The sequence below is a fragment of the Dermacentor andersoni genome, chromosome 6, assembly GCF_023375885.2.
Source record: "Dermacentor andersoni chromosome 6, qqDerAnde1_hic_scaffold, whole genome shotgun sequence".
In the NCBI taxonomy this organism is placed as follows: domain Eukaryota; kingdom Metazoa; phylum Arthropoda; class Arachnida; order Ixodida; family Ixodidae; genus Dermacentor; species Dermacentor andersoni.
Genome location: NC_092819.1, coordinates 16791799 through 16817997, shown reverse-complemented (window position 1 = coordinate 16817997; position 26199 = coordinate 16791799). Strand labels below are relative to the sequence as shown.

Sequence of the window (26199 nt, the reverse complement as noted above, 5' to 3'; positions counted from 1 at the left end):
GAATACTGCTGCAAACGTGCACAAGGCCAGAACATTCAAAATCGCTTGCAAATCTTGCTTTCGCCCAGCTATAAGCGCTGGTAACTCGCATGTACAGTCGGCGTCAAAAGTTGACGAGCCGCGGCATGAGAAAATGCTGTAGCCTTGTATTCGGATTTCCAGCCTGTACTAGTATATGTAACATATTGCTCTACAGTTTTACTAGCTGCGATCGCAAGCTGCTCTAAAACTCCTATTTCAGAGTTGAAAAAGTAAACAAATCAGGCAATTTATATGCTTACCTTTTGTCAGTTTCCATAGACCAAGTTGGTTCAAGGTATACCTATTTATACCGCTTTGTAGAAGTGTTGCTTGGATAGAAGTGACAGGCAGATAGATCACTAAACTGAAATAATGAAAAGCATAGTAACTAATGTTCTTGCATTGAGGCTGGTGGCACCACATAGATGAATTAAGATAGAGAAAATAGAATTCTGAGCGTGAGTGGCATTAATACTGGGGTGGAAGTCTTCCAATCAACGTTCCCAAGCATTTGTGCATACATGTGAAAGTAATTCTTGAGTTATGTGCAGCAATGCACCCAGCCACAACATGCACACCATTTTAGCTTTCTAGCAAATGAAAGGGAGGTTCATTGACAATCTGAACCCATCGTTTCAGACATGTAGCATCCTGACGTATGTATTGGTCATTATAGTCAGCATAAACATTGCAATATACTTACCTGCTTAAGGCACAATACTGTAACTGTAATAATTATCTTCACATTCGTACTTGTCGACCTTTCAGCATTTCAACACTAACACATGCAGCTACAACCCATACCAGTGCCTCTTTATTTTTTCGGAACCTGTATTTGCGAACACAGCTGTTTCAATGTCTGTAATCGTTGACTTCAGATTTACAATGCTGGGGAGCTTGCAGAATAGAAATTCTAGTAGTTCATCATTTTCTTGATGGCATCGAAGCATCGCCACTTGTCTGGCAGGTAGAATGGTTCGAAGATATGTGGAAATGGAGTGTCAAATCCAGTTACCCTCTGCACTGGAGCTTCGAGGCTCAGGAAACACTCCTCCTGCATGAGCCATCAGTTTCAATTCAGTAGGTCGCCTCATGATTATGCACAAGGTTCAAGTACAGTCACACCTCAGCATAATGAATTAAATGAAATGTTTCTTACGGATGGTGTATAATGAACAAAGGGTATAATGAAGGTATTTTTGTGCTGGCTATGACTTCATTATAATGAGGTCTGACTGTATTACAGAAAAATTATACATAAATGTACATTAATTCATGTTGAGTAATGATTCTGCAGGGCCCAGCTAGTGGCTTAGGCAGCACTTCTTATTCACACCCTTATTGAAATGCAATTCTAAACCGTTCAATGCAGAATAAGTTTGCCCTGTTACACTGTGACCAGTAACACGCAGCACACTGTAGTAAAGATAAAAAATAAGTTATTACAGCAACATGAAAATATCTCTTCATGCATATGTATACAACATAGCCCGAAATATTCTGAATCATTCATACACACACAAACAGCTGCAGAAGAATCTGACAATTGCATTATCGCTTTCTAAGCTATCACCTCTGTAAATGTTTACAGAGGTGATAGCATTCGTTTATAGCACATCTGTGTAAAAACAAGTGCCATCTTGACTAATGCGTGGACTTTTCACACAATAGATTTCAGCTATATTAACGAAACTCTGGGCACAGCAACAGGCGAAGCGAGTTCACTACCTGTTGCGTAGCGCTTTGGCAGGTGTCGGTATCTGGCACCACTGCTAGATAACCCGCAATGGAAAGTCCATATTCTCTTCCGCACACGAGCATGGCAGTTCGCTGCATTTTGTTACGCTTCCGAAGAGTCTAGCTCATACGATAGTGCTCACAAACCTGAATTGCGGCAGCGATCTCCGCTCCGAGCCCCGCAGTAAGAGGTGCTTCGTGGGCAACTAGAAGCCTCCCGGTCTTCCGCACAGACTGCAAATTCAGGGAAGAAACAACTCTCGTTCACCTTCGGCTGCGAAGAAAGTCACTTTGAATGTGCGCACTGAATCGCCACGTTACAGATTGGGAATTGGGCGCCAGGTACGTACTCCACACAGCAAAAGTTTAGGGACCGCGGAAAAGCCACAAACTAACGGCCCACAAATAATCGTCTAATCGAATGCATCAGTGCAATGGGGTGCAGTTATTATTAGTATTATTTCTTTTTCTTTTTTTACCCCAGTTCTATGCTCTGAAAGCTTTTGCGTCCGCCGATTCCAAGCGCGCGCGCAACGGTGAATGCGGATTCACAGGGCGACATCGGAGTTATTGTCTGAACCATGCCTCAACATTGACGAGAGCCTGAAGCTTTTATCAGTGCCCTCATGCACGTCAAGAGAACGCGAGGCGCTTTATCTGATACGGCTGCGACCGCGCTACGAAGCGCTGCTCAACTGAGCATAGCGTCGGACATTAAATTATGGGGTTTTACGTGCCAAAACCACGATTTGATAATGAGGCACGCCGTAGTGGATGACTCCGGAATAATTTGGACCACCAGGGGTTCTTTAACGTACATCTAAAATCTAAGTACATGTGTGTTTTCGCATTTCGCCCCCATCGAAATGCGGCCGCCGTGGCCGGGATTCGATCTCGCGAACTCGTGCTTAGCAGCCCAACACCACAGCCACTGAGCAACCACGGCGGGTCAGCGGCGGACTATTAACCAGAAAACTGTTCTAGCGGTAAGTGGCACGTCACTGTTCTGAACATGAGTGTGCACACCTGCGGTCGGACATACGGGATTTGTTTGTTCGTATACCAGCAATTTACATGCACTTGCCGGGGAAACGAACGGCTCAGTTCCGCGTTTGTATTGCCCCGTTCGCGTTTCATTTGTCCACGAAGGGGCCGTAATGGGGTGCCACGGAGAAGAAATCTAATCAGAGGAGCAGGTCTTGCGTGTAATCACAGTTGAAAAAAAAAATAAAATAGTACTGCAACGCGATTACGCTTCGCGACCGGTCGCGCAAAAGTTCCCCAAGACTACATTCCGGAAATGAATGACGCCAGTGCAGCACGCACTGACAATCGTAGAAACGACAACACGTGTCAGTCTGCTCCTGCGCTGGCGGGAGCATAACGCGTGGTCGAAACGTGCAGCGCTCATTCACGCGCCGAGAGCATGATGTTTCGAGCATGTTCCAACACGCTTGCTCGCAGGTACGTTCTCGAGTGACTGCATGCACGGTTGTCGCGCACTGTACTAGATACAGCCGAGCTGTGCGAATCTCGCGGGCTGCTGTTCACCGATAAGCGACTCTCCTGCCCGAGGTGCCGTCGCTGCGTATGCGATGCCGCGGCTGATCCGGGCAGACAGCTTTAATCATGAAACGTTTGAGCGCAGCCGCGTTTCCGCTCTACTGCTACCGCTATGCTGCTACGGCACCAGCTGTGCGCTTGGTTGTTTTGCCGCGCCGACTCGGATAGGGCGGTGACGCCACGCTAATTGAACATTTCTGCCCCCCCCCCCCCCCCCCCCCAATCTGGCACTTAAAATGGTCATTCAATTCGCAGGCTAGTTATAATCGTAAGTCGGCCTTGTATAGCCGAAGCAACACACAATGGTGTGCCTTCCATTGGCAAGATTATTCTCATTCTGAAAGCACACTCAAACAGCTTCGTCTTCCACTAGCACTAGTACTGCATAACAATAACTGGCCTTTACTGTAACCTTTCTTCACACAAAAATTTACAAAAATGCAGAAGCCCAGTTCACCATATAAAGTCAGCTCAAGACTACAAAATATTACACAGAAGGTAGAATGGGTGGTGAGTCAACTTTAACCTGCCAAGTTTCCTTAAAACTTTTTATTGTATAACACAGAAACTTTCACCTTTTGGCTGTAACAAAGTGCTATTATAAATATGTATGAAATAGAATTTTTTGCCATTACTTTGGACATGCTATTCTGTAATAAATGATAGCATGATGAATGCACTAAACAAGTTGATCAAGAACCCACGTTGGCCACAGTCTCCTTGTCCCATGGCATCAGTGTGCAGAGGTCGACGAGCTCACACGATGCATTCAGCTTGTCTTGCACCATTTGAGCCACCTCCCGCAAAACGTGCACCTGTCGTTACAAAAAGACATTGCTGACGTCCCAACTAAATGACAGTCGTTGCACTCAAGCCAAGAAATCTTCCAACTAAAGACACTGCCACACGTATATGTCAGACAAAAGGTCACCTCTGGATAAACACAGCTGTTTGAAAACCTGTGCTATGCTGCGCCACGGAGGAAAAGCACAGCAAATAGATGATTTTTTGTGACAATTGTTAGCCACTGCAGTTTCCAGTGAAATATGAACCAACAAATTATTTTTCTATTTTCCACTAATGTGCAGATAGAGTTAACTGGTAGCATACCAGATTTTCTTTCCCATAATAAATACAGAATCCTAGCCCACTTGGACTGTATTGCTACATTTTGGGGCCACTAAAGCTACTATTCATGCTAATGTACAGCCTATGCAAAGGAAAGGAATTAAAAACAATACACAAACAACTCGCCTTTTCTTTTCTTTCAGCTTGCAATTATATAATTGTTTGCACTTTGAACAATGCTATATTGCCAAATTTTGGCCAAGGTAAGTAGACATGCAAGAACACATGAATAAATGTCAACTAAAAGTTATACTAGAGTAAAAGTGCACAAGACATCTGTGGTTTGCCCTAGATAAGCCTGCCTAAATATTTGCTACAGTTAGCAATGCTACATAAATGCAGATGCAGCCTCAACGAAAAAAAAAAAGAAGATATTTTACTCCACTTGCAACAGTGCAGTAAAGAGAAAAAAAATTTCAGCACTGTTTTCAGCACTTTTTTTTCATTATCCTAGAGCTGGGTCAGCCCTGTGATGTTGGCAGAGCACGGTCAGTGCAATGCAATGGCTCTTTTCAGTCAATTCTAATCCATTTTTTTATCATCTTCTGCACTAAGCAACAAGTTTTGATACCGGCAAAATACTGCTCCAGCTAATGATGACGGGTAACAGAAAATAATGGTAACAGAATCGGGAACAATGTGTGTTACCAGAGCCAAGGCATTCGGCTTTAGGATTTTTGCCTAAGTTGTAGGAATACAATAAATTAAAATTCAGGAGCTGCCTGACTCAAACAATATTTCTTGCAAGGCCATATGGCAGCAAGCAAAAAAATTCAAGGGGCACTTAGTTACCATTAAGTGGACGAATGCGAAAGCATTGCGACCGCCGCGCGGTGCTTGGACATTATGCCACAACACAAGGTTGCGAGTTTGACTCCCACTGAAGGTTGTGGATCTGACTTCTAACAAAGGTTGTGGGCTCAAGTGCCTTAATTAACACCAAAGGTCATTGGTTTGACTCCTTCCAAAGGTACTGGGTTTGAGTGCCTTAACTAACTTCGCCTGAATTAACACCAAAGGTCATTGGTTTGACTCCTTCCAAAGGTACTGGGTTTGAGTGCCTTAACTAACTTCGCCTGAATTAACACCAAAGGTCGAGGGTTCAATGCCTATCCAAGGTTGTGAGTTCAAGTGCCTTCATTAACCCTATCTTAATTAGCCATGTGCCGAGTAGCTGGCTAGAGGAATATACCTCAGGCCGACCTCTCGGCATTTTGTATCATTAAACTTCTCTCTAATTAGCCATGCCCTAATTAACTTTGCCTTCATTAACACCACAGTTTGTGGGTTCAACTCTCACCAAAGTATGTGGGTCAGAGTGCCTTAATTAACTCTATCTTACTTAACTGTGCCTTCATTAACTTCACCTTAATTAGCACCAAAGGTTGTGGGTTCAACTCCCACCAAAGGTTGAGGGTTCGTAGCCTTTTTGTACCATCGTGTGGTCACACTGACAATGCCAGACTGTCCACCTCATGAGCCATTTAATGCCTTCTCATTAAAAAGAAATAATAATAATAAGTAAAGCAAGCAAGATGCAGTTGCTGATCCACCTGTGTGCCCCAACCAAGGAGAGTGATGTCATCGCCTTCTTGTAGGACCTGCGCCTTGCCAAGTGGCAGGGTGTAGTCCTTCAGGGGAACCTGCTCCACAGCCAAACGATACAAGATCTTGGGCTCGAAAAAGATGCATGGGTCCGGGTCCTGGACACATGCCCGCAGAAGACCTTTGGCCTGTGCAGAGATTAGACCATCAAATATGGGATCCATCAGTCCTTCAATGCTTACTTATGCCAGTTATAAGCCAGGAAAAGGGACACTGAGGACTCCAGACAGCCTCTCTATGTGGAACGCTTTTCAGAACAGCACTCCATTCCAAGAAACATTAGCATTATGTGATTCCTTCAAGCTCTAAGGCAGTGTCATAGTTGTGAAACACGAAAAGAAGGATATACAGGGTGTCCCAACTAACTTTAGCCAGAGTTTAAAAATTTGCCAATGCACTCTAAGGCAACGCGACCAGATGCATGTTGCCGATTATTGTATGGAGTAAGTCACACTAATTTTGTATTCTACTTATTTGCATAATTATTCAAGATTAATTAACCAACTTCTGAAGCAACAAAGTTAGGCAAAAAATTCTGCGTAGAAAGTTATAGAGTGCTTTGCAAAACGCCCGATTAAACAGTTTCCTACTTTCTGTCTATTAGGCATTACTGTTTTTCCACTTACTGCACATCGTGATTGCAGCACTCCAAAACATTCCTCATACAAACGAACATAGCATCTAGCAGGGTGTGCCACCGCTTAAAAGGCGACAGGGCAGTGATGCAGGTGTTGGCTGTAAGATTTACGCCACCAATGTGCTTTCCTTGCGGCAGCACACCCGGCTAAATGCTATGTTTGTTTGTATGCAGAACCTTTGGGAGTGCTGAAATCACGGCATGCAAGTGGGCATGTCACATGGTATTTTTGTGTATATCGTGGACATCTGAAGTAAGCGGAAGAACACTAATGCCTATAGACAGAAAATTGGAAACTGTCTAATCGGACGTTTTGCAAAGCGCTCTACAACTTTCTAACTAGAATTTCTCGCCCAACTCCGTTGCTTCCGAAGTTGGTCAAATAATCTTGACTAAATATGTAATTAAGCAGTTATGCAATGAAGCAGCATACAAAAGATAGTGCGACTTACTCCATACAGTAGTCAGTGACACGCATTTGGTCACATCGCCTTAGAGCGCATCGGCATATATTTAAACTCTGGCTAAAGTCAGCTGGGACACCCTGTATAATTGCCAGTCATTTTCACTATAACTGCCAGATCTGTCAGCTGTCATTTGACGATTTTAAACACACCAGCCCTGAAAATGAGACACCATACTTTAAGAAACTGCAACGAGTGAGCACAGCCACCACTTTGTATGCTCTTATTTTCTTTTGCAAGAGAACTGATTTCACTTCAAAAGAGTTGAATGCTGGGCTAGTTGGCTTTTTTTTTTTTTTCTGTTGTGTCGTCCCGTTGCGCTATATTTCAAGATGGTTCTCATGTTAATTTCACTTTGTATGCAGGTACCTTCTACATGCAGAATATCCCAACAATAATTGTGACGTTTCCTTTTGCATTACCACATATCAAACTCAACTCTCCACTATTCTAGAGAAGCGTGGCTCTAACTGCATGCTCTTCATGCCTGAGGCACAAATTTAATGAAGTGAACTTTCATTTTGCAATATCTTTGTTGGACTGCCTGTTACTTCCCTTTCCTACAGGGCTTTTTCACCTTTTGCTGACGTTCACTAAAGTTAAAATGCATTTTGTTCAAGCAGGTAACGGAGATAATGAACGTCAGTATGTACGTCAGCCATGTGAATCATAAAGAAGATTGTCAGCTGCATACAGCTGCCAGCTGCCGCAAGGCCTAGATGATATCCTGTTTTTAAACCACAATTATAAATGAATGTTTTGAACGTCGACACACTTCAGTTAAGTACACACTGCGATGCACTCTGTACTACTATGCACATATTATTAAAAAAAAAAATTAAGTTATGGGGTTTTACGTGCCAAAACCACTTTCTGATTATGAGGCACGCCGTAGTGGAGGGCTCCGGAAATTTAGACCACCTGGGGTTCTTTAGCGTGCACCTAAATCTAAGCACACGGGTGTTTTCGCATTTCGCCCCCATCGAAATGCGGCCGCCGTGGCCGGGATTCGATCCCGCGACCTCGTGCTCAGCAGCCCAACACCATAGCCACTGAGCAACCACGGCGGGTTGCACATATTATCAATCTTGTAAATGAACATAAACATTACAAACGGATGCTTCAAACTTTTAGGTCAACACATATCTGTCATACACTTTATACTGCTATGCACCTGTGTAGAGTGCACATACAAGCAAACAACTTGAAAATGGAAACAAACACTGCAAAATGTAAACTTAGGATAACATGTTCTCATCTTAAAGATGACAAGACAAATGTTCTGAATGGCCAGCTTTACGCTTTAAAGGCTAAAGAAGAAGAATGTTTCAAGAGGAGATGAAAGTACAAAAGACCTGTGAATGTAAGCCTTGTCTTCATCAGATTAAATGTAAAAAACACTGAACATGTATATCCCATTTGACATTTGCATGTTTGAAAGTACTCCACAAGACAGATGGAAAAGAACATAAACAGAAAGAAAAGCCCACAAGACAAATTAGACATGCAATGGGTTTCACACTTCTACTACTCTGCCACCATTTCCACTCATGCATTTTACCAGAGTATACTGCCTTCAGTCATCAGTGCCACACTTATTTGTACTTGGTCCTAACCCACAGCAGTATTATACATAATCTGTTACATTCGTGTTTGGAAAAAAACAGCTGAGGGTTCACAGACATTATATAAATTAAATGTTTAGCACTGTGGAGCAGTTCTTGAAAAGTTTAGATTTCCCAGCGAAACAAACAAAAAAACAAAAAACAAATGCAAGCAATAGCTGCAAGATCAAACTCATAGTGACTCTTCAGGATACTTCAACACTATGATGCCCTTTTGCAGAGAGCACCATAATGACATTAAAAGTAGTGGCTTTCTTTGAGTCTGTGCCTGTGATGCCATAAGTGCCAATAGTTTGTGACAGTAAAGGTGTGATCTTGTACGCGTTCCAAAATCGAACGGAGGTGTTCCGTTGCATTCGTCCGATAGCAGACGACACGGAATGATTGACAGCAGATGTCACGTCACAATTGACGTCATGGCGTTCGTCACGGTTCAAATTGTCCAATTGTGTGCTGCTCGGTGGAACGGACCACCTCCGTTCTATTTTGGAATGCGTACAAGATCGCACCCCGAAGCTCTGTCACCTCATACAAGTGCAATCATATGTGCCTAATATTTAAAGCCCTTTGTTTTTCAACTAAACTGAGAAATATCCAGCAATGTAACCAAATAAGCATTTGAGGCAAGCCTGCATGTAGCATTTGGAAGCAAGATGCTAATGCTTTCTCTCCTTTATAAGTGCAAAGGTATCAAATACTTGGCATATTGTTCAGACAAACAGAAAAGACAGATGACTTCACAGCAAGCAAATGTCAGCACTGTGCTTCTATCCATCTGAACAGAGCATTCAAGAAACAAACAGAGCAGCGAGATGGAAAATGCAGCTGGCATAGACAGCATTTAAAGAAATTCCACATAATAAAGCCATCTGAAATTTCATGCTGCTGCTCTCAGCAGGGCTACTGCTCCTATCCTGTTTTGATCTGCCTAATTTCAGTAACCAAGCTTTTTATCAGTGGTGTATTTGCATAATGTATAATTTGCATAAAGCACAACTTCAGTATTAACCTTTGCCAATTATTAATTGCTTAGTATTTACTACCCTGTCTTGTATGCTGGTAGTACAGATAATAGTTTAATGTCACTTACATTTCACTTTGTTCTGCGCTTGTCCCAATGTGTCTTTGTTGCTTAGTTTGCACTGACTTGGCTTACACAATGTGTACCTTACTCAATAGCCTGAACAGGGTTCATAAGGTGTCTTTATATACAAATAAATAGATAAAATAGTCTAAAATAAATAACAAATAAATAAAACCCTTTCAGCACAAGAACTGTGTCAAATGGCTAATCCACAAGCGAGTAGCATTTTCTTTTCCTGTGTTTTGCATTATTTAAAATCGTGGATAAGTACATTTGACGGTATATTCCAATGGCAAGCATCACCTTTACAAGATGCACCGAGTTCCAATACATACAAAGGGAAAATAAAAGCAAGTAATTACTGCAGGCCTTTATTTACGTGTATTCTGCCATAAAATCAGTAACAGTGAATGACATCTTTAAAGCAAATTAATTTTCAGCCTTTACTACCTCAATTATGGAAAACCAACTATCCCAACAATCAACTCTTCTTCAACAATGCAAATGTTACATCAGTCAGAACTTGCTTGTTTTTCCGCTAAAAAGACTGCAATAAACATAAGCTCAGAAGCCCTGCCAGACTTAGAACATTCAACAACTAATTTTTAACATTTCCCGCAGGATTTTGTGTCTGCTGTGAAAAACACAGCCATGGGAGTCCTAACATTTTGAATGATACAAGGTTCACATTAGCTTCCTATGGTGCAAAAATACCGTGGAACGGCCTCATCCCTTGAAGTAGTTGCATTTAAACAGTCAAGGTAGCATGTACAGGGAAGTGTAACTTACTGGTGCAGCACAAGCAAAAATAAATCAGCAACAAAAATAATCTGGTTTAGCCATTCCTTCCACAGCCTTAACTAGCCTCAGTTTTAAAACAGCAGGACAATGTCTGCAGTAAAAAATAAGGAATAAACAAACAAACAAAAAGAGAGGGGTGGCAGCTGTGTAGGTAGACAGGCGTCCTTGCTCCAAGTTGTGCTTGAACCCAATGAGAAGGGGCTGGGCGTCCCACTTCTGACACCTTGCCTCACATTGGTGCGAGATCAGTCATTGCTCGGTGCGGTCGGCTGCTGATAACAGCTCTGGCATCCATACCATCAAATGCAAAAGTGGAAGCCAAGCACACTCACTGGCAGCAGATAAACACAGCACCAGGATAAGAAAGCATGAAAGTCCATGTTTTGTAAATTAATGGCTAAAAGCTAGTTGAATGATTAGCAAAAAACACCAAAAATCGACATCAAGAGAAATTGTAAAGCTCAAATGCTTCGTGTTACTAGTAATATGCTTGCTATGAACTAGTCAACATTTGACCACTGTTTTACACCTACTTCGGATGATGTGCAGCAGCCCTTGTGCGTCCTTTCTTTTATAGTGATGAGAGTGCCATGTACCTTGTTTTCTTCTTTGTTTTTACAATATTTTTTTCATATGGCAGTGTGAAAGTGTGCTGCCGTGACTGAAGTTAGAAAAATTTGAAGTTTGAGGTTTACATGATGCTCAAATGTACCTGACCCATCTGCGATGCTACATATTTATTTATGGCAAGCATCAATATACAGTATAATGGTTTAGTTAGGTATAATGGTTAGTCCTGTGTGACTCATTCTTTAGTATATCTGAGTGATTCACTTATGAAGATTTTTACGCTTATTTATTGTGTATGTGTGAGGTGTGAGAGAAAGATCTTTGTCTCTGCTCATTTTACACATGCACTTTCAAGAAAAAGTAAAAGGCCACGGCCCTACCTGTACTGAATCGTGACAACACGTTTTTTGATACTGTTCATATGGATTTGGTCAGTGAGAAGGAACAGCAGCAGTTTTGTCATCACAGCAGTCCTGCCAAGTCTGCAAATCTGTATGGACACCTACAGCTTTATTTTCCCTGTTTTTTTGTACAAATGTGTCATACTTGTATGAATGAAAGAAACCATCAGCCCACTTTTTCTGGGGACCGAAATCCCTTTGATTTACGGCTAAAGAACAAGCACTCAAACTCGCAAGGTATTGGCACTAGTGGCCAGGATATGACAGCCATGAGGGATTATGCTTGTTTGACTTAGGGCTTCTCTCTGAGGCATTAGCACTTGACTTTTTTACAGGAATTGCAATTCTCAACAATTGTAAGCGTATTATGAAAAGAGGCTTGTACTTGTTTTTAAGGCCTCCCTGTGTAAGCAAACAAAAGTGTTTGCACTAATTTTTTCCACAGTTTGTCCTGCTGCAGTGATTTTGTGGCTATGGCATTTACGCTGCCGAGCATGAGGTCATGGGTTTGAATCCGGACTACAGCAGCTGCATTTCGACGGGAGTAAAATGCAAGGGTGTTCTAATGATAAGATTTCAGTCTACATTAAAAAGTTTTTTTTTGTAGTAATTTCTTGCCAAAGGAGGTATTTACTATGCATTGTTAATATTTATATCGTAAGGATATTTATGAACATACACATGCCATAAATATATATCTGTAGGTGGGACTGAACCAAATGTTCTTGAACTTTGTATTTGTTACCATGGCTATAGACAATACACAAGTTTTGACGCAGATAGGCTCTGCATTGCACACAGTAACCTTAGCAAGTACAGAGGAATGAGGGGACATGTGCAAAAAACATGTGTCTACAGCTACTGTCCACATAAAAAAAAATCGAAAATGAGGTGTTTTGACAACAGACTTTTCAATGTCAAAGCTGTGTCAATGCTATCCACCCACTGACATCTGTCAAGCAAGTCCGTTGTGCCAGTACAATGTTTTGGAATATCACAATGTCATTGCATTTGAGATTACTTTATGTTCATATACCCAATATATGACATGATCTGATTACCTGGAAAGCTTGCATATGTTGCAAGTTCCCAAAGACGATAGAATATTTTATTTCACTTTACTCCTGTGAAAAACTCAACTTGTACTTTGACAAGCATGGCATGAAGCAGGCCAAGACAATGGTAAATTACTATCGAAAAAACATTCTTAAAGCTTTGCAGCTGGCATAGCCTGTATGAGAAGTATTTTTCATGTGATTAGGCCTGGGCCTATGTTACATCATTAAATGCAAGTGTACGTTTCATCTGGTCTGCCAGGACTAATCATGGCTGACTAATGGCTGGAAAAAAAGGATGCCCGTGACAAACCAAAGCAGTGACTTAGTAGTTTATGTGGTTTGGGAGGCTGCAGGGCAGAAAGTTAGAAAACAGTTCTGTGTTATTTTGATGAAGTTTACAGGAGATCAGTGGAATGGTGCCAGCACTACTATGTACCACTGTTTTCTTGCAGCATTATCAAAAAGAAAAGTTGTTAAAAGGCCAAATGCAACGAAATGTAACTTTGGCTAAATTCATAATAAGTGAGTAGAATGCACTATTGAAGGTGAGCGTGGTCCAGGGCTGGTAATTGTATTATTTTCTTATTAAAAGAGTTTAAATAGCACCTAAGCAGACAATGCATGCACCTGGCAGTTAGCAAATACAATGCAAATCCCAGCACATTGCTTCAGAGATTCCCAGCGCACTGCAGGAACCGCCTAATCTTGGATATCATGCCAAGGAGCCATGCTGGTTCTCAATATTCTGGGTTCTGCATCATTTCTGGCAAGTGGCAATGGCAACAATTTTTTTTATTTTTTCAGTTTGTTATCAGAAGTGCCCAGTTTTATTAGCTTTTAGTGATGCATCCAATTGTAATCCAAACAAAAAAAGTTTGTGCTGAGGCTTATCTGTACCCTCGTATCTAAAGCTAGGCTGTTTACACAGTCCATAATTTAGCTGCAGGTGGCCTTTTGGTGATGCCCATCATTATTTCCTCAAGCCAGAACATCTGGAAAGTACATTCCTTACACAGCCACAGGTACAATGACACACAAGTTGTAAGGGCACTACCCTTTCGCATTCCTTCCATTTCACACAACTAGCAACACCTATCCACCATCACTGATGACTCATTCACTGCCTGCGTCATCATAAAGTGCACGAGGTGTGCCTTCCTTGCTGCTGCTTGAATACAGATGAGGGCTGATAAGGAAATCCTGAGCTGCAACAACTGTGATGAGGAAAACAGCTGGAATCTGAAAAGGCAGAGGCAAATGGTGTCGCTGTTGTGCTTCTGATGTTCAGAGTTGTGCCCAAACAAAAGTTAGGCAGAGCAGAGAACAATCCGATAGAGTCTAGCATGAACATGTGACCTTCAGCATGGCTGGTGCCTCAATATCCTGAAACTGGTAGATGAAAGAAAATTTTGGCTTTGAATTTCTTAGCTTAACATGACAGAAATGTCACTGTCTCCCATTGAACAGAATACAGTCTCTCTCTGAAAGCACTGTGAATTATACTTTCATGCCTCTGCAACTGAAAGGTCTTGTTGTCCTTGAGTGATGTCATAACTGCAGAGCAGCATGTGTACTGAAATACTGGCCTGTCTGCAGTGCATTAAGGTTTAACAAATAAAGGCATTTCTGCTTGCTTCCCATTGCTCTCCCATATGAAAAGCATGCATTTATTGCTCTCTGTGTGCTTTGTAGTAGCAAATTAGTGTCTGTCATAGTGTTTCCACCCTTAACTTCATATCTCATGCTGCTGCCAAATACATTAGGTTTTGCAATTTCCAAGACCAAAACCATGCTGGGCTGGGCCACTGCCAGCCATGCATGCTGCATGGTCAGCTGGTAATGCTCTCGATCTATAGGCCTTCACAGTGATCGGCCAAAGACACAGTTAAAATTGCCCAAGGACATTTTTTTGCACTAGCCCACAAGTGTTAAACTGGCACTACGACTTCGATGCAATGCGGTTCTTTCTTTCGTGGAACTCTCACGTCCCCACAGTTCTGCCAAGCTGCACAGGGGCTTTTTTTTTTTTTTTTTTTTTGCTGAAACGTCCCATTTATTTTGCCATGCTTGTAAACCATTTCCACCTCTTGCTACCCTCCGCAAGCTTCCTCGTGAGCTCAGTCGGCACGGTGACGGCAGCATGAACGCACCTGAATTGGACCACGCGGCATGACGATCCTCAGTCCCGGAACATGAGCGAAGAATGCTTCCGGACTCTGCGAGTGGTACAGGGCGCCGTGGCCAACAGCACCACACGGTGCTCGCACCGTCAGGCCACCACAGTTGAAAAGTCCTCCGGACCGATAGCGGTATTTAGCCGCCTCGTTGACGAGCTGGTCGAAAGCGGGGTAGATATAGTCCGCGAACTGCATCTCAGCGACAGCCGTAGCGCCGGCCACGGCCATCCCAATACCGAAACCTGCGATGCCTTGTTCACACAGCGGCGTGTTGAACACGCGGTGTTTGCCTGCACATGAGATATAAGCGCGACCATAAATTGGATTGCAGAAAGTGTTGCCGTCTATGCATTCCCCGTGGTATGGATCGTTGAGCGAGCACAGTAAGCGCACTGTGGCTCCACGACACAAAACACAGTAGGGGTGCTTCTCGACACCGACAAGACACTGCCTACGAGTGAATTGAACGCTACGTCTTCAAGTGATGCGAGGGAACTAGCTGCAGGTTTTGTATACGCTGGTGACCGAATGTGCCACATGATCCATCTATTAACGCACGCCACTGAAACTGATTGCCAACGGTCCGAACTTAGGAATGGCAGAACACGTACAGTTGCGAGGAGTGAAACCAACCATGTGCTATCCACAAAACCTTTCTTGCACTAATACTATACGAGAGTCACATGCATACGCACCGTACTTTTCTTGCAGGCCAACCGTGCACCGAAATACGCCACCGAAAGCCACGTCTTCGCCAAAGATCACGGCAGTCGGATCGTTGGACAACGTTATGTCCAAGGCGTTAGTAATGGCTTGATAGAGGTTCAACCGTGCCGTTTCTCCTTCAGAAAGAGATAAAGGAAAATTATATTTTTGTGTATTTGTTCAGAACTAGCGTAACTATATAACACCCCTAAGTTCCAAGTACTTAAATCTACATGGTCACACACCATCTGACGACGACGGTGTGTCTGGAACAAATGTGAAGTGACCCGCTGACCGCTTCTGCACCTCGCAGCTGGATGCCACTTGTTCCCATCGCAGTCTTCGTGGCGAAACTTTCTTTCGCAGAAGAGCCCGCACAGTAAAGCTGAAAGATGTCAGACTCATGGTGAACTCCGGCAGCGTATGGTCATAGAATAAAGAACCAACGTATGGTTAGACTTCCTAGCCAACCACGATTACACCACAGGCGCGACCATACCACAGAACACCTTGACCATACTTGCTGCAACCGCAGTCACCGTCAAGCCGCACTAATAGGCGACGTTTCGCAGTCGCACGCTCGCAACTGCTCGCAACATAGTCATCCATATAGCTTTACGTTAGAAAAATGATAAATTGAACGGTTTATAATTATATGTCCTGTGCGATTTGTTCATTAGTTTTATTAACAACCGCTATAAAACGAAGCTACGAAGCTAAATATCAACACTAGCACTCCGCAGGCTTGATTTGCACGAGATTTGCGTCCCCCTCTCTTTATATTTTCGTGTGTTGTGTTTCAGGGGATCTGCCGAAGCAAGCTCATTTTCTCTAAAACACTGCGGCACTTATTTATGGAGATATTATTATAAAAGTGCATACGCCCTGCACGCCCATCTTGCTGTGCGAGGGTGCAACCGATGTGCGATTTCAGCGCGCGATCGTGGAGTTCCTCTGCCGCGGCATGTAGTTCACGGCTCTCTGGGTAACGGACGTCGACTGCACCTAAAAGATTGACAAACCTAAGCTGCCACCAGCGACCCGCATCGGCCGGCGTTTGGTTCGCTAGCTTTGCAGTTGAAAATTACATTAATGTCACTGTAATGGAGAGCGAGCGGTCGAGACCAGGGCATGCGAGGAAGAAGGTTTCGCCTGTCTGCAGCGTCGTCGTCTAATTCGCCCGTGTCACAAGGCAGGTGGCTTCAGCTAATTCTTTTTAGCAACAAAGGAGAAAAAAATTAAAAAAGAGAGGGCCCGTGCGTAACGACGCATGACAATCGTTCCACAGTCGTTGCCTGATCGCCGCCGCAAGGGAAAACAGCCATGAGTGCGCAGTGTCCGGCAGCCGTGAAAGATATTCTTGCTCCAGGAGACTCCTGCGTGGCCGTATCCTTTTTTTGGTAAGTTCGATTCCCCTCGCAAGGTCATTTCTGTTGCGGCAGTGTGATCGCTTGACGACCAGCAATCTACCAGTGGCTGGAGGCGGGGCTTGTTCAAGAATGGGTGAAGACCGGTCGATTCTTGCTGCTCGTGCAGCATTCGGACACGGCGTATGGGTGAGTGCGCACCCGAAACTGCTGAGGACGTGTTCGGGTCTGACACGCTTCCCAGCCTCATCTAACGCTCGTGAAGAGACTGTCTGCGTGATCTCTTTCGGTTCTGTTTTCAGATTGCTGGTGTGTCCACGTTTAGGCGTGGGATCGACAGGGCGTGCACCCGATGTGACTTACATGGCTGAGCATGCCTTCCCCATTGACCAAGATTTCAAGTGTGAAATTGGTGGGTCCATCGCAAGGTGTCGCTTGTTTAAGCGCGTACCGGAAACAACTAAAGAAAAGAGACAAATAAATGTCGGGTTTCGCGTTTCTTTAGATGTACTGAAATTTATTCGCAAGAAAGAAAGCAAGAAAAAATTATTTCTTATATATACTTGCCTTTAATGACCAGCCTTGAGACACAGACCACACAAAACTAAGCAATAGTGGAGCTGTCCCATGTGATGCCATTTATGTCCTCTTAGCCATAACAGTGCTGCATCTTTGAGTTAATTGCACACTTGTATGTACGGTGTCAGGCAGTCTCTCATGTCACTTGCCTGTTTCATGAAACCAACAAAGAATTGTTTTAAGGCCATTTTCACTTCGCAAAACTTCAGATGTAGTTGAAATAGAACTTCTGCATTTACTCGTCGCATGATATATAGAAATGATACCTAATTTCAGAAGTGGTTTAGCGGAGAGTCAAGAAACATAATGTTTCATGAAAATAGTATGCAGCCGTGACAACAGCTCTGTGTACCAACATCGCAAAGTGAGAATGTCTAGAGTCATCTTGAAGAAGCGGATGAGATAGACATGCGCGGGATTGCAGAGTGGTGCAAGTTTCAGTTTATTACGAGTGATCAACTACAAGCAAGTTTCTCCGTTGCACAAACCATTATAGGGCAAAAGTTGTCTCTGTTTCTAGGGATGGTAACAATCAATGCTCCATTTTCTCAGTTGCATTATGCACTGTGACAATGCTTGCTTGCTTAATATTTAATATCACCCTGTTCTTGCCGTGCAAAACAGAAAAAGAGCCATTGTACTGTAAATGTGCTATTCAAATCCTTTTCACACTTTGTAAGTGGTCTGAGCAGTGCTCTGCCCATATTATCACTGGGATTCACTGGCCAGGTACAAAGAATGATAAAGAAGAAATTGAATCAACCAAAAGAAATCGTTACATTATTTTCCTTATCTCATTAACATTTAGCGGCACATCAGTGCCATTCCTCTTTCATCTACTTGGCGTTAAGGAAAAAGTATATGTATAACCTGTTCCTTAGCCACACACACACACAAGTGTTGGGAAAAACAGAGATAATTTTTGTCAAAAGAATACAGGATGTGAGATTACACCAAGTCATGCAAGTGGGCTCCCAGCTGTATTCTTGCATAAGCACTTTGGTAAATAAAGTGACCTTGTGAGCATGAAGCACCACAGGAACTTGACACCACTCAGCAACAGCTCTGCATTACGCAGTGGCCTGTGTACTTTTTACTAAGGGTGCACAAGTGCAATGCAAAGTGTTGCTTGTGCCACCATGCCAAATTGAAGTTTTAACATTCTTTGAAATGACATGTACTGCATGAATAAATGTGCTGTTTAACAAGACTGCATATCCACCATTTGCAGCCGTGTTCACAGAAATGTTTAGGAGAGGGGAAGATGTAGTGCTTTCTAGTGGGCTGTTCTTGATGAAAAATAAAATTTTTGTCTGCAGAAAAGACTTCAATTTAGATTTCTTACTGCCTACTTGGCTTCTTTTATTTCAGACACCTCTTGTTCACATGGAAAAGGTAAGTATGGCTGCCTTGATATCTCCTTAGCACAGGTGGTTTTTGTTGTTAGATGAATACATGCAGTGCACAAACAGTTATGTTGACTGAAAATGATATGTACTACAATAGACCAACACTAATGAGAGCTCTATGTGTAAAGTTTTAAAATGGATGAAATGTAAAAAATATTATTAGCTGTTTCTGTGCCTACTCTGCAGGTGAGGTTTCAGGCATTGATAATTACCGGTCTCAATATCAATATTAAACATCAATATTTAAATATCTATACTTAGTGCTACCTCACGACTTTCATAGAGAAGATAAAAAGGCTATTAGTTAGGTGAATAAATAAAAAAGAAACTAGTAGCATTACTTTTTTAAACATCTAAATAGTGCTAACGAAATTAGTCTTTTGCACCTCCTTTGCTAGTGCTTGTGTCCTTGTGGTTCTTTCTGTGTTGTGTCATAACCACTGTTCCTCTCATCCTTGTTAAAGGTATACTGAGTTCATTTATCTTGTGTGTTTTATGGCATAAATATAGATCATAGATGCGGTTTGTTTTTGTTAGGGCTGGCTTGCTGAGAGTGTGATTTCATGTGCAGCCGGAGCTGACATGTACGTGAAAGTGGCCCACAAGCGTCGAAAATTGTTGCTTGAGCTTCCAGCCACGGACGGAGCCCGATCATTCCTGGCCCAGGTGGGCAGGGCTGTGGAACGTAAGTGTGCAACACATCACATGCTTTATTTAACCCAGGCTGACCAATTCGCTTGTAAGTGGACTTGAGCTTGTTGCTTTTGGTGGGTTATTTATAAACTTCTTCCATTGTTTGTCGATTTTGGGGGCAGTTTGTTGGCTTTTGAGCTATCTTAACTTAAAACAAAAACTGCAATGTGATGTCTACATTTGCTTTCCTGAGCCAATTCGTTCATACTGAGTGTTGCAGAAATAGGAGTACCAGATATGCACAACTCTTACAGCTAGACCACTGCTGATTTTTGCAGAAGTTTTGTGCAGAGGTAGCATTTTGTGGTGGGTTCATCTTGTTGCAAATTCAGCCTTGCTGCTACCCGCCCTCCATTCACACTGGACAGCAGTCAAAGTTGCACGAACAAAGAGGAACTGTTTATTATGTGGAGACATTCCTAAAAAAAAAAAAAAAAACATTAAAAAAATATTTGTGCTAGAGATTTGAAATTCCACCCACTTACTTATAAAGCATTACAAGCAGATTTGAAGTATTTCATTAGTTTTTCTATAGCCTCTATAGTTCTTGAGTTATGTCCTACACAATGGCAAAATAGAGTGATTTTGTGGGCACTTTATTGTGTAATAAATTTTTGCAAAAAGCTTTGTGCTGTAGCTTATTTAGCTCTTTGTAAACTACTGAGTGCCTGTATCTATTCAAACAGCATATACAATTACTGAAAAAAAAAAATTAGGACACTTCAACCAATTTCTTTCACAATCACATGAAAGTAACCTTGTACATTTATAATTGTCTTATACTAATGAAATTTGGCCTACATACTCTTCAATATATGTACAGTGCTGACACCTACTTGAAATTGCAATATCTCCCAGCAGAAGTTGTGAAAATACGAGGTTATATTTCAGGGAATCAAGAAAAAAGATTAGTTGAAATGCTCTAATCCTTTTGCATAGTTCCAGTAATTGTACACACTGTTTGGCTAGATATTGGGACTTTGTGATCTACAAAGCGCTAAACAAGCTACAGCATGCTGCTTTTTGTGAAAATTTAGCACATAAAAAAGTGCCCATGAAGATGACATTATTTTGACATTGTGCATCACATAACTCAAAAACTATAACAGCTGCACCATAAGTAATGATATATTTGAAATCTGCATATAAAACGCTATATTTGGCTGAATTTTGAAACCTCTAGTACAAGTAATAACAAAAAAGTTGTTTCGAGGAGTGCCTATCCTTAAAACTTGCACAATGAAGCAAATAATCAGCGCATTAACTTCGTTCACAAACAACAGCTAGCCATCATCTCAGGCCATTGGCGCTAATCTGCCGTGGCCCTGAGGCGCACAAGCCATTAATATGTTGGCTCTGTGGATCAGTGTGCATCGCAGTGCGCAGCTCATGGCAGTGGTGCAGCATGTCTTAAGACAAGGATGGTGCGGCATTCCTTGCAATTTGAATGACATATTTCGGAGCATTTGCATTTTTCGTTCACAATAAAGCCAAAAAGTGATGCCATTAAAAAATTATGCCAATTTTGCTGCAACAGAAGGATAGCACCATCTGTCACAGCTGTGATGAAATGCACCTTTCATTGTAGTGTTGACAGATGGCGCCACTGTTTCATTGCAGCAAAATTCACATCTTCTCAGTGCACCACTGAAAACAATGTGCTCTTCAGCCTTACTGGGAATGAAATAAGTGGTCCATTCTTGTAAACATGGTAGTAAAGTGAACCCATTGCAAAATTTAAGTGGAAATTAGTCAGCAGTTTAGCCTGAAGAGTTTGGCTGCACCTCTTTATGCTGCACTCATTACAGTGCAGTGCTAACAGCAATGTCCAATCCATAACCATGACAACATAGTGCTTCATACCAAGTTACTAGAGGATAATCTTCTGCCAGTGTCTGTGTGCACCATGAGTATTGCTGTTTGGCCAGCACAGGAATGATGGGCAGTACACAGATTTGCCAAAACTTTGCATTTCAAACAGTCTTTTAAATTCTTACAGTGACTTTCTTAAAGCTAATCTTTCGTTGGAGATTCACTTTATTGCAACAATCCATCTGATTTAGCCTCTGATTTCTACCATTTGATTGATTTCAGAAAATTATGTAAACATAATTGCTTAGAAAATAAAAAATGACACATGATGAGTGTTAATTGCCGAACCTTATTTCAATTTTAGTAATGTGAACACTTGAAAGTGTTGTGATTAATACGGGTGTCACATGGTGCATATCCAATCGCAATCAAGCCCGACCGGGATAGAATTTGCACCGTGTGACGCCCATATAATTTATGCACTAAAAATTGCATAATGAAATGAAGTAATTGCAAATTTAGAATGTTTCACTGCTTTAACTCTTTCAATGCTGTGCCCAAGTATACTCATCTTCGTGCCGATGCACATCCCTGGCCTTGCCTGAGATAATTTGTGAACCTGAAACATCTGTAGACCTGTTGCGCAATTTATTCAGAAGTTGGTGAAACTAAAATTTTACAGTAGGTTTTGTTTTTATATGACAGATGGCGTGACAAAGTGTATAAACTGTTGCTGTTGCCTATGTCCCTTTGTCCAATGTCTTGCGCATTTCTTGAACAATGCATAAAATGAAGAACTTTCTTATGATCTCTGATTAAGAGAACTTTGATTTTGATTACAAGGTGTCTTCAACAGGCAATGGCAAAGAGGCTGGGCTGCTTTTGGAACATTAATTATTGTAATTAAATATATTAATTTATATAAGTGTTAAATTTTATTTGAACTTTCAAATTAAAAAAAGATTTAATGTTCAGCAACATATTGCCAATAAAAAGCACTTTAATTTAGAATTTTCTAATCTGTTACTTAGACCGACATTGCACATGTGGCTTGTCAGAAAAGTACCTGGAATCCAAAAGGTTAAAGGGACACTAAAGGCAAATACTAAGTCCAGCTAAATTAATAGATTAGTGCTCGAGAATCTCTAAGGCATTACTATTATCGCAAACAGAGCCTTAATAGTTGGGAATTTAGTTAAATGCAGGACATGATTGAAGACTCCCCTGGCACATTCAAGCACTTGCTTGATGACGAAAGCACTCCTCAGTTAAATTCTGCCACTAGTGTTCAACTACTCATTGCACAAAACATCCTTGTGTTGTATTATAATATGAAATAAAATGTTACTTGTCCAGTTCTATTTCATTTTTAGAAAAAAAGAACTCATTGAAATTGCTGATGATGATGATGCTGGCAGTCAAAAGGTTTTATTTGCACTCGACTCTGCGCCGCCCACTCTTTCGTGTTTCAGTACTTTCCTGATCGCATAGTGCTGTGCTGGTTTTGCTGGCTTGCGAAGCTCACACAAACTGCAAATAGCAGAGAATTCAACTTCTGTGTGATGTCGTGGGATGCCCGGACGATCCATGCCACCTGACCAAAAAGCAGCTGCAGCGGCAAATCCACTGCTCTGTGTTGACTCGGTACCGCCATTTGTCGGGTGCCGTTTTGCTCACCAGCGGCAGGCAGCAAAGGCGTATGCAACGTCACCACTCCTCTGATTGGGTGGCGGGAGATTTGAATTTCGAAAAAGGCGTTTGGACCCTTCAGATGCAATTTTCTTGTAAATTAAGTCTTTTCTTGGCACGAAACAAGCGTTGAAAGGTTTCTGGGATGGTATATAAACAGTCCACGTCGACTTAGTATTTGCCTTTAGTGTCCCTTTAAAGAAGTGGTGAGGTTAGCGCACAATACATTAGAAAAAACTAAACATAATAAGAAGAATAACAGATATGGCTTCCTAATGCATCCAATCAGAAACGTGGAAAAAGCCAAGCACTGCATACAATTGAACTGCCAAGTTCTCCTGTAAGAAACTCTAGGGCGCAGGCATAAGTTTTGGTTGTAAGGAACCATTCAGTCAATCAGTCAGTTGCCCTGTGCTTTTCCTTCCTTCAGGGCATGCCCTGCTACGTGGTGGAGTGAGTGACTTCTCTTGGCTAGGCCACTACGGTGGAACCCAGGATCTGAGTAATGACAGCCTGCTCAACAGCCCTGGTGAGCCACCACGGCAAACCATTGCCGAAGGGGCCACGCCGCTTGCCGCCCGAGAAAGTGTGGTGCGCCTTCAGTTGGCCATGCGTGAAGACGACTACACTCAACTTGAAGAGATCAGGTACTTGTCACAGGGTGCATCTTTGCAATGTCAGCAATCTACATTAGTCTGGTTATGCTGCTTGATAAGAAGTTAACGTAGACTTTCTTCATAAGAACCTGTTGTTGGGCAAGTTGTTTGATCATAATCATAGGCAGTTTGTTTTGTTGTTGTTATTGTCGTCATCATGTTTTTAGTGCTTAATTTTGATAAGCCGCCATCAGTTTGCCGGAAGCAGAATAAATTGTAATGCTCCAAGTGAGGCATAATTTTTCTGCATTACTTTGAACTACTTTGACGTGCAGGGATTAAACCTTTGGGACCTCTTCAATTTGAGTTTTGTTTGATTGTCAGCAGGGTTAGTATTCACAAAAGGTCTAATAGATCGGGAAAAAAAAAAGAATGTTATTATACAAGTAAGTAAATCTGAACAATCTTTGTGGTTACTATTCCTGTAAAGGGATCATTTGATGCCTGGACGAAAAGAAAAGCGATGCACATTACATGTTCAACCTCTTGTATTGTAGACAGTGAAATCTTTACAAGGAATACATATCACGGGCACTATTGTACGGTCTTGCTGAGCAGTCTCCATATCATCACTTTGCTGTACAATTGTCGTACATTGTACAATTGTCGGAATGGATTGCTTGCATAATAGCATGGCAAATATCTCATTCATGTTGTAGCGGCAGCTTCTGTTATTGATTATATAGTATACCTAAAAATTGTGGCTCACCAGGTGTGAAGTGGACCAATGTTGACACTGACATATTTCATTGCATATGATATGTAATTGACTGTATGCATTTGTAGCTTATGTTGGCACCTAGAGAAGAGAATGTATATATATATATATATATATATATATATATATATATATATATATATATATATGTATGGACAGCATATCTCCTGTCCATTGCTTTCCTAAGCTGACTCCTCCAAGACAAACTATTATATAAAAAATTTTCCCAAATTACACGCTTTAATTTTGGGATCTTATTGGAGATGTGTTAATTGTAAGTCTTTTTCTATAACTTAGTACAACTTGGTTTTAAATTAAATTCTATGATATTTGCTTTAAAGGGACACTAAAGGCAAATAATAAGGTCATGTGGGCTGTTTAAATACCATTCCAGAAACCTTGCAACGCTTGTTTCGTGCCAAGAAAGGATTTAGTTCACAAGAAAATTGCATCTGAAGGGTCTGAATACCTTTTTCGAAATTCAAATTACCCGCCACCCAACCAAGGGAGTGGTGACATTGCATATGCCATCACCACCCTTTGCTGCCGTTGGCGAGTAAAATGGTGCCCGACAGACGGCGGCACTGAGCCAAGACAGAGCGGTGGATGCGCCATTGCAGCTCATTTTTGGTCAAGTGGCGTAGGCCATTCAGGCATCCCGTGACATAACATGGAAGTTTAATTCTCTGCTACTTGCAGCTTGTACGAGTTCTGCGAGCCAGCAAAACCAGCGCAGCACACCGCGATAATGACACTACTCAAACACGAAAGCGTGGGCGGCGTTGAGTCGAGCAAAAACTAAACCTTTCGATCACCCACGTCATTGTCAAGGGTAATTTCAATTAGTTCTTTTTTCTAAAAGGGAAATAGAACAGGAGAAGTAGCATTTTATTTTGTCTTATAATACAATACAATGATGTTCTTTTGCAACGAGGGGTTGAGTACTAGTGACAAAATTTAATGAGGAGTGCTTTCGTCATCAGGGAATACTTGAATGTCCCGGGGGAGTCTCTAATCATGTCCTGCATTTACCTCAGTTTCTCGATTATTAAGGCTCTGTTCACGATATTATTGACGCCTTAGAGATTCTCAAGCACTAATCTATTGCTTTAGCTTGACTTAATATTTGCCTTTACTGTCTCTTTAAGTGACCAAGAAATGATTTTTATGGTACCTGTTTTTTTAGTGCAACGGAAAGCGTACTGGCCAGTGTGTCCAATCCTGCAGTGGTAATGTGGAAAACACTGTGGAACATTTTTTGACAATATGCAGTCATAAAGACTGTATAAAGGCTGTAATATAAAGACTGTACTTTTAGAAGACAGGTATGGTGTACCTAATAACAGCTGATTCACATACAGTAATCTGATTTAATCCATCTCTAGTGCCAAGGTTTCATGACCAGTTCATGCCACGTACATTTCTTTCTGTACAAACTTTCAGTACCGACTTTCTGTACCGACTTTCTGTACCGACTTTCTGTACCGACTTTCTGTAGCAACTTAAATTATTATTACTACACAAATTGTGAAAAGTATGTTTAATTATATTAATATAAATCATGGTCTTTTCATTTCCACCAACATCTCGCGACACATTCTGGACGGTTGTCGGCAGTGTTGTACACGTTCCTCTAAACAGGAATGAAAGCTTGTTCTTCGTTCCTTCACAATCTTGAAATGAGTTCCCCTTACAGTTCC

The 26199-nt window shown here is 41.9% G+C and overlaps 2 protein-coding genes across 2 annotated transcripts in view; one reads left to right on the top strand and one right to left on the bottom strand.

Moving 5' to 3' along the window:
• Nucleotides 1-813: 813 nt before the first annotated feature.
• On the bottom strand, nt 814-16095 carry BckdhB (Branched chain keto acid dehydrogenase E1 subunit beta). The gene is made up of 7 exons (XM_050169915.3): nt 15822-16095; nt 15567-15713; nt 14845-15161; nt 6003-6182; nt 4026-4136; nt 1906-1992; nt 814-1075 (listed from the first exon to the last, which is right to left on the bottom strand). The coding sequence occupies exons 1-7, from the start codon at nt 15979-15981 to the stop codon at nt 935-937; spliced, it is 1143 nt and encodes a 380-aa protein (XP_050025872.1). The 5' UTR covers nt 15982-16095; the 3' UTR covers nt 814-934.
• Nucleotides 16096-16362: 267 nt separating this feature from the next.
• Nucleotides 16363-26199, top strand: part of Ocrl (Oculocerebrorenal syndrome of Lowe) — a 79149-nt gene continuing 69312 nt past the window's right edge. The window contains exons 1-7 of the mRNA XM_050169905.3: nt 16363-16768; nt 16865-16962; nt 17050-17132; nt 17246-17355; nt 18894-18917; nt 19503-19616; nt 23556-23772. Coding sequence (XP_050025862.1) covers nt 16900-16962; nt 17050-17132; nt 17246-17355; nt 18894-18917; nt 19503-19616; nt 23556-23772 — 611 coding nt within the window. The 5' untranslated portion in view covers nt 16363-16768; nt 16865-16899. The remainder of the gene's footprint in view (nt 16769-16864; nt 16963-17049; nt 17133-17245; nt 17356-18893; nt 18918-19502; nt 19617-23555; nt 23773-26199) is intronic.

Excerpts from the sequence above, each read along its gene's own strand:
- BckdhB (XM_050169915.3), bottom strand. The coding sequence starts at position 15,981 with ATGAGTCTGACATCTTTCAGCTTTACTGTGCGGGCTCTTCTGCGAAAG. Across the intron at positions 15,162-15,566 it reads TGGCCTGCAAGAAAAGTACG|GCAAACACCGCGTGTTCAAC; the intron begins GTGCGTATGCAT and ends TCTCATGTGCAG. Across the intron at positions 1,076-1,905 it reads AGATCGCTGCCGCAATTCAG|GAGGAGTGTTTCCTGAGCCT; the intron begins GTTTGTGAGCAC and ends TGGCTCATGCAG.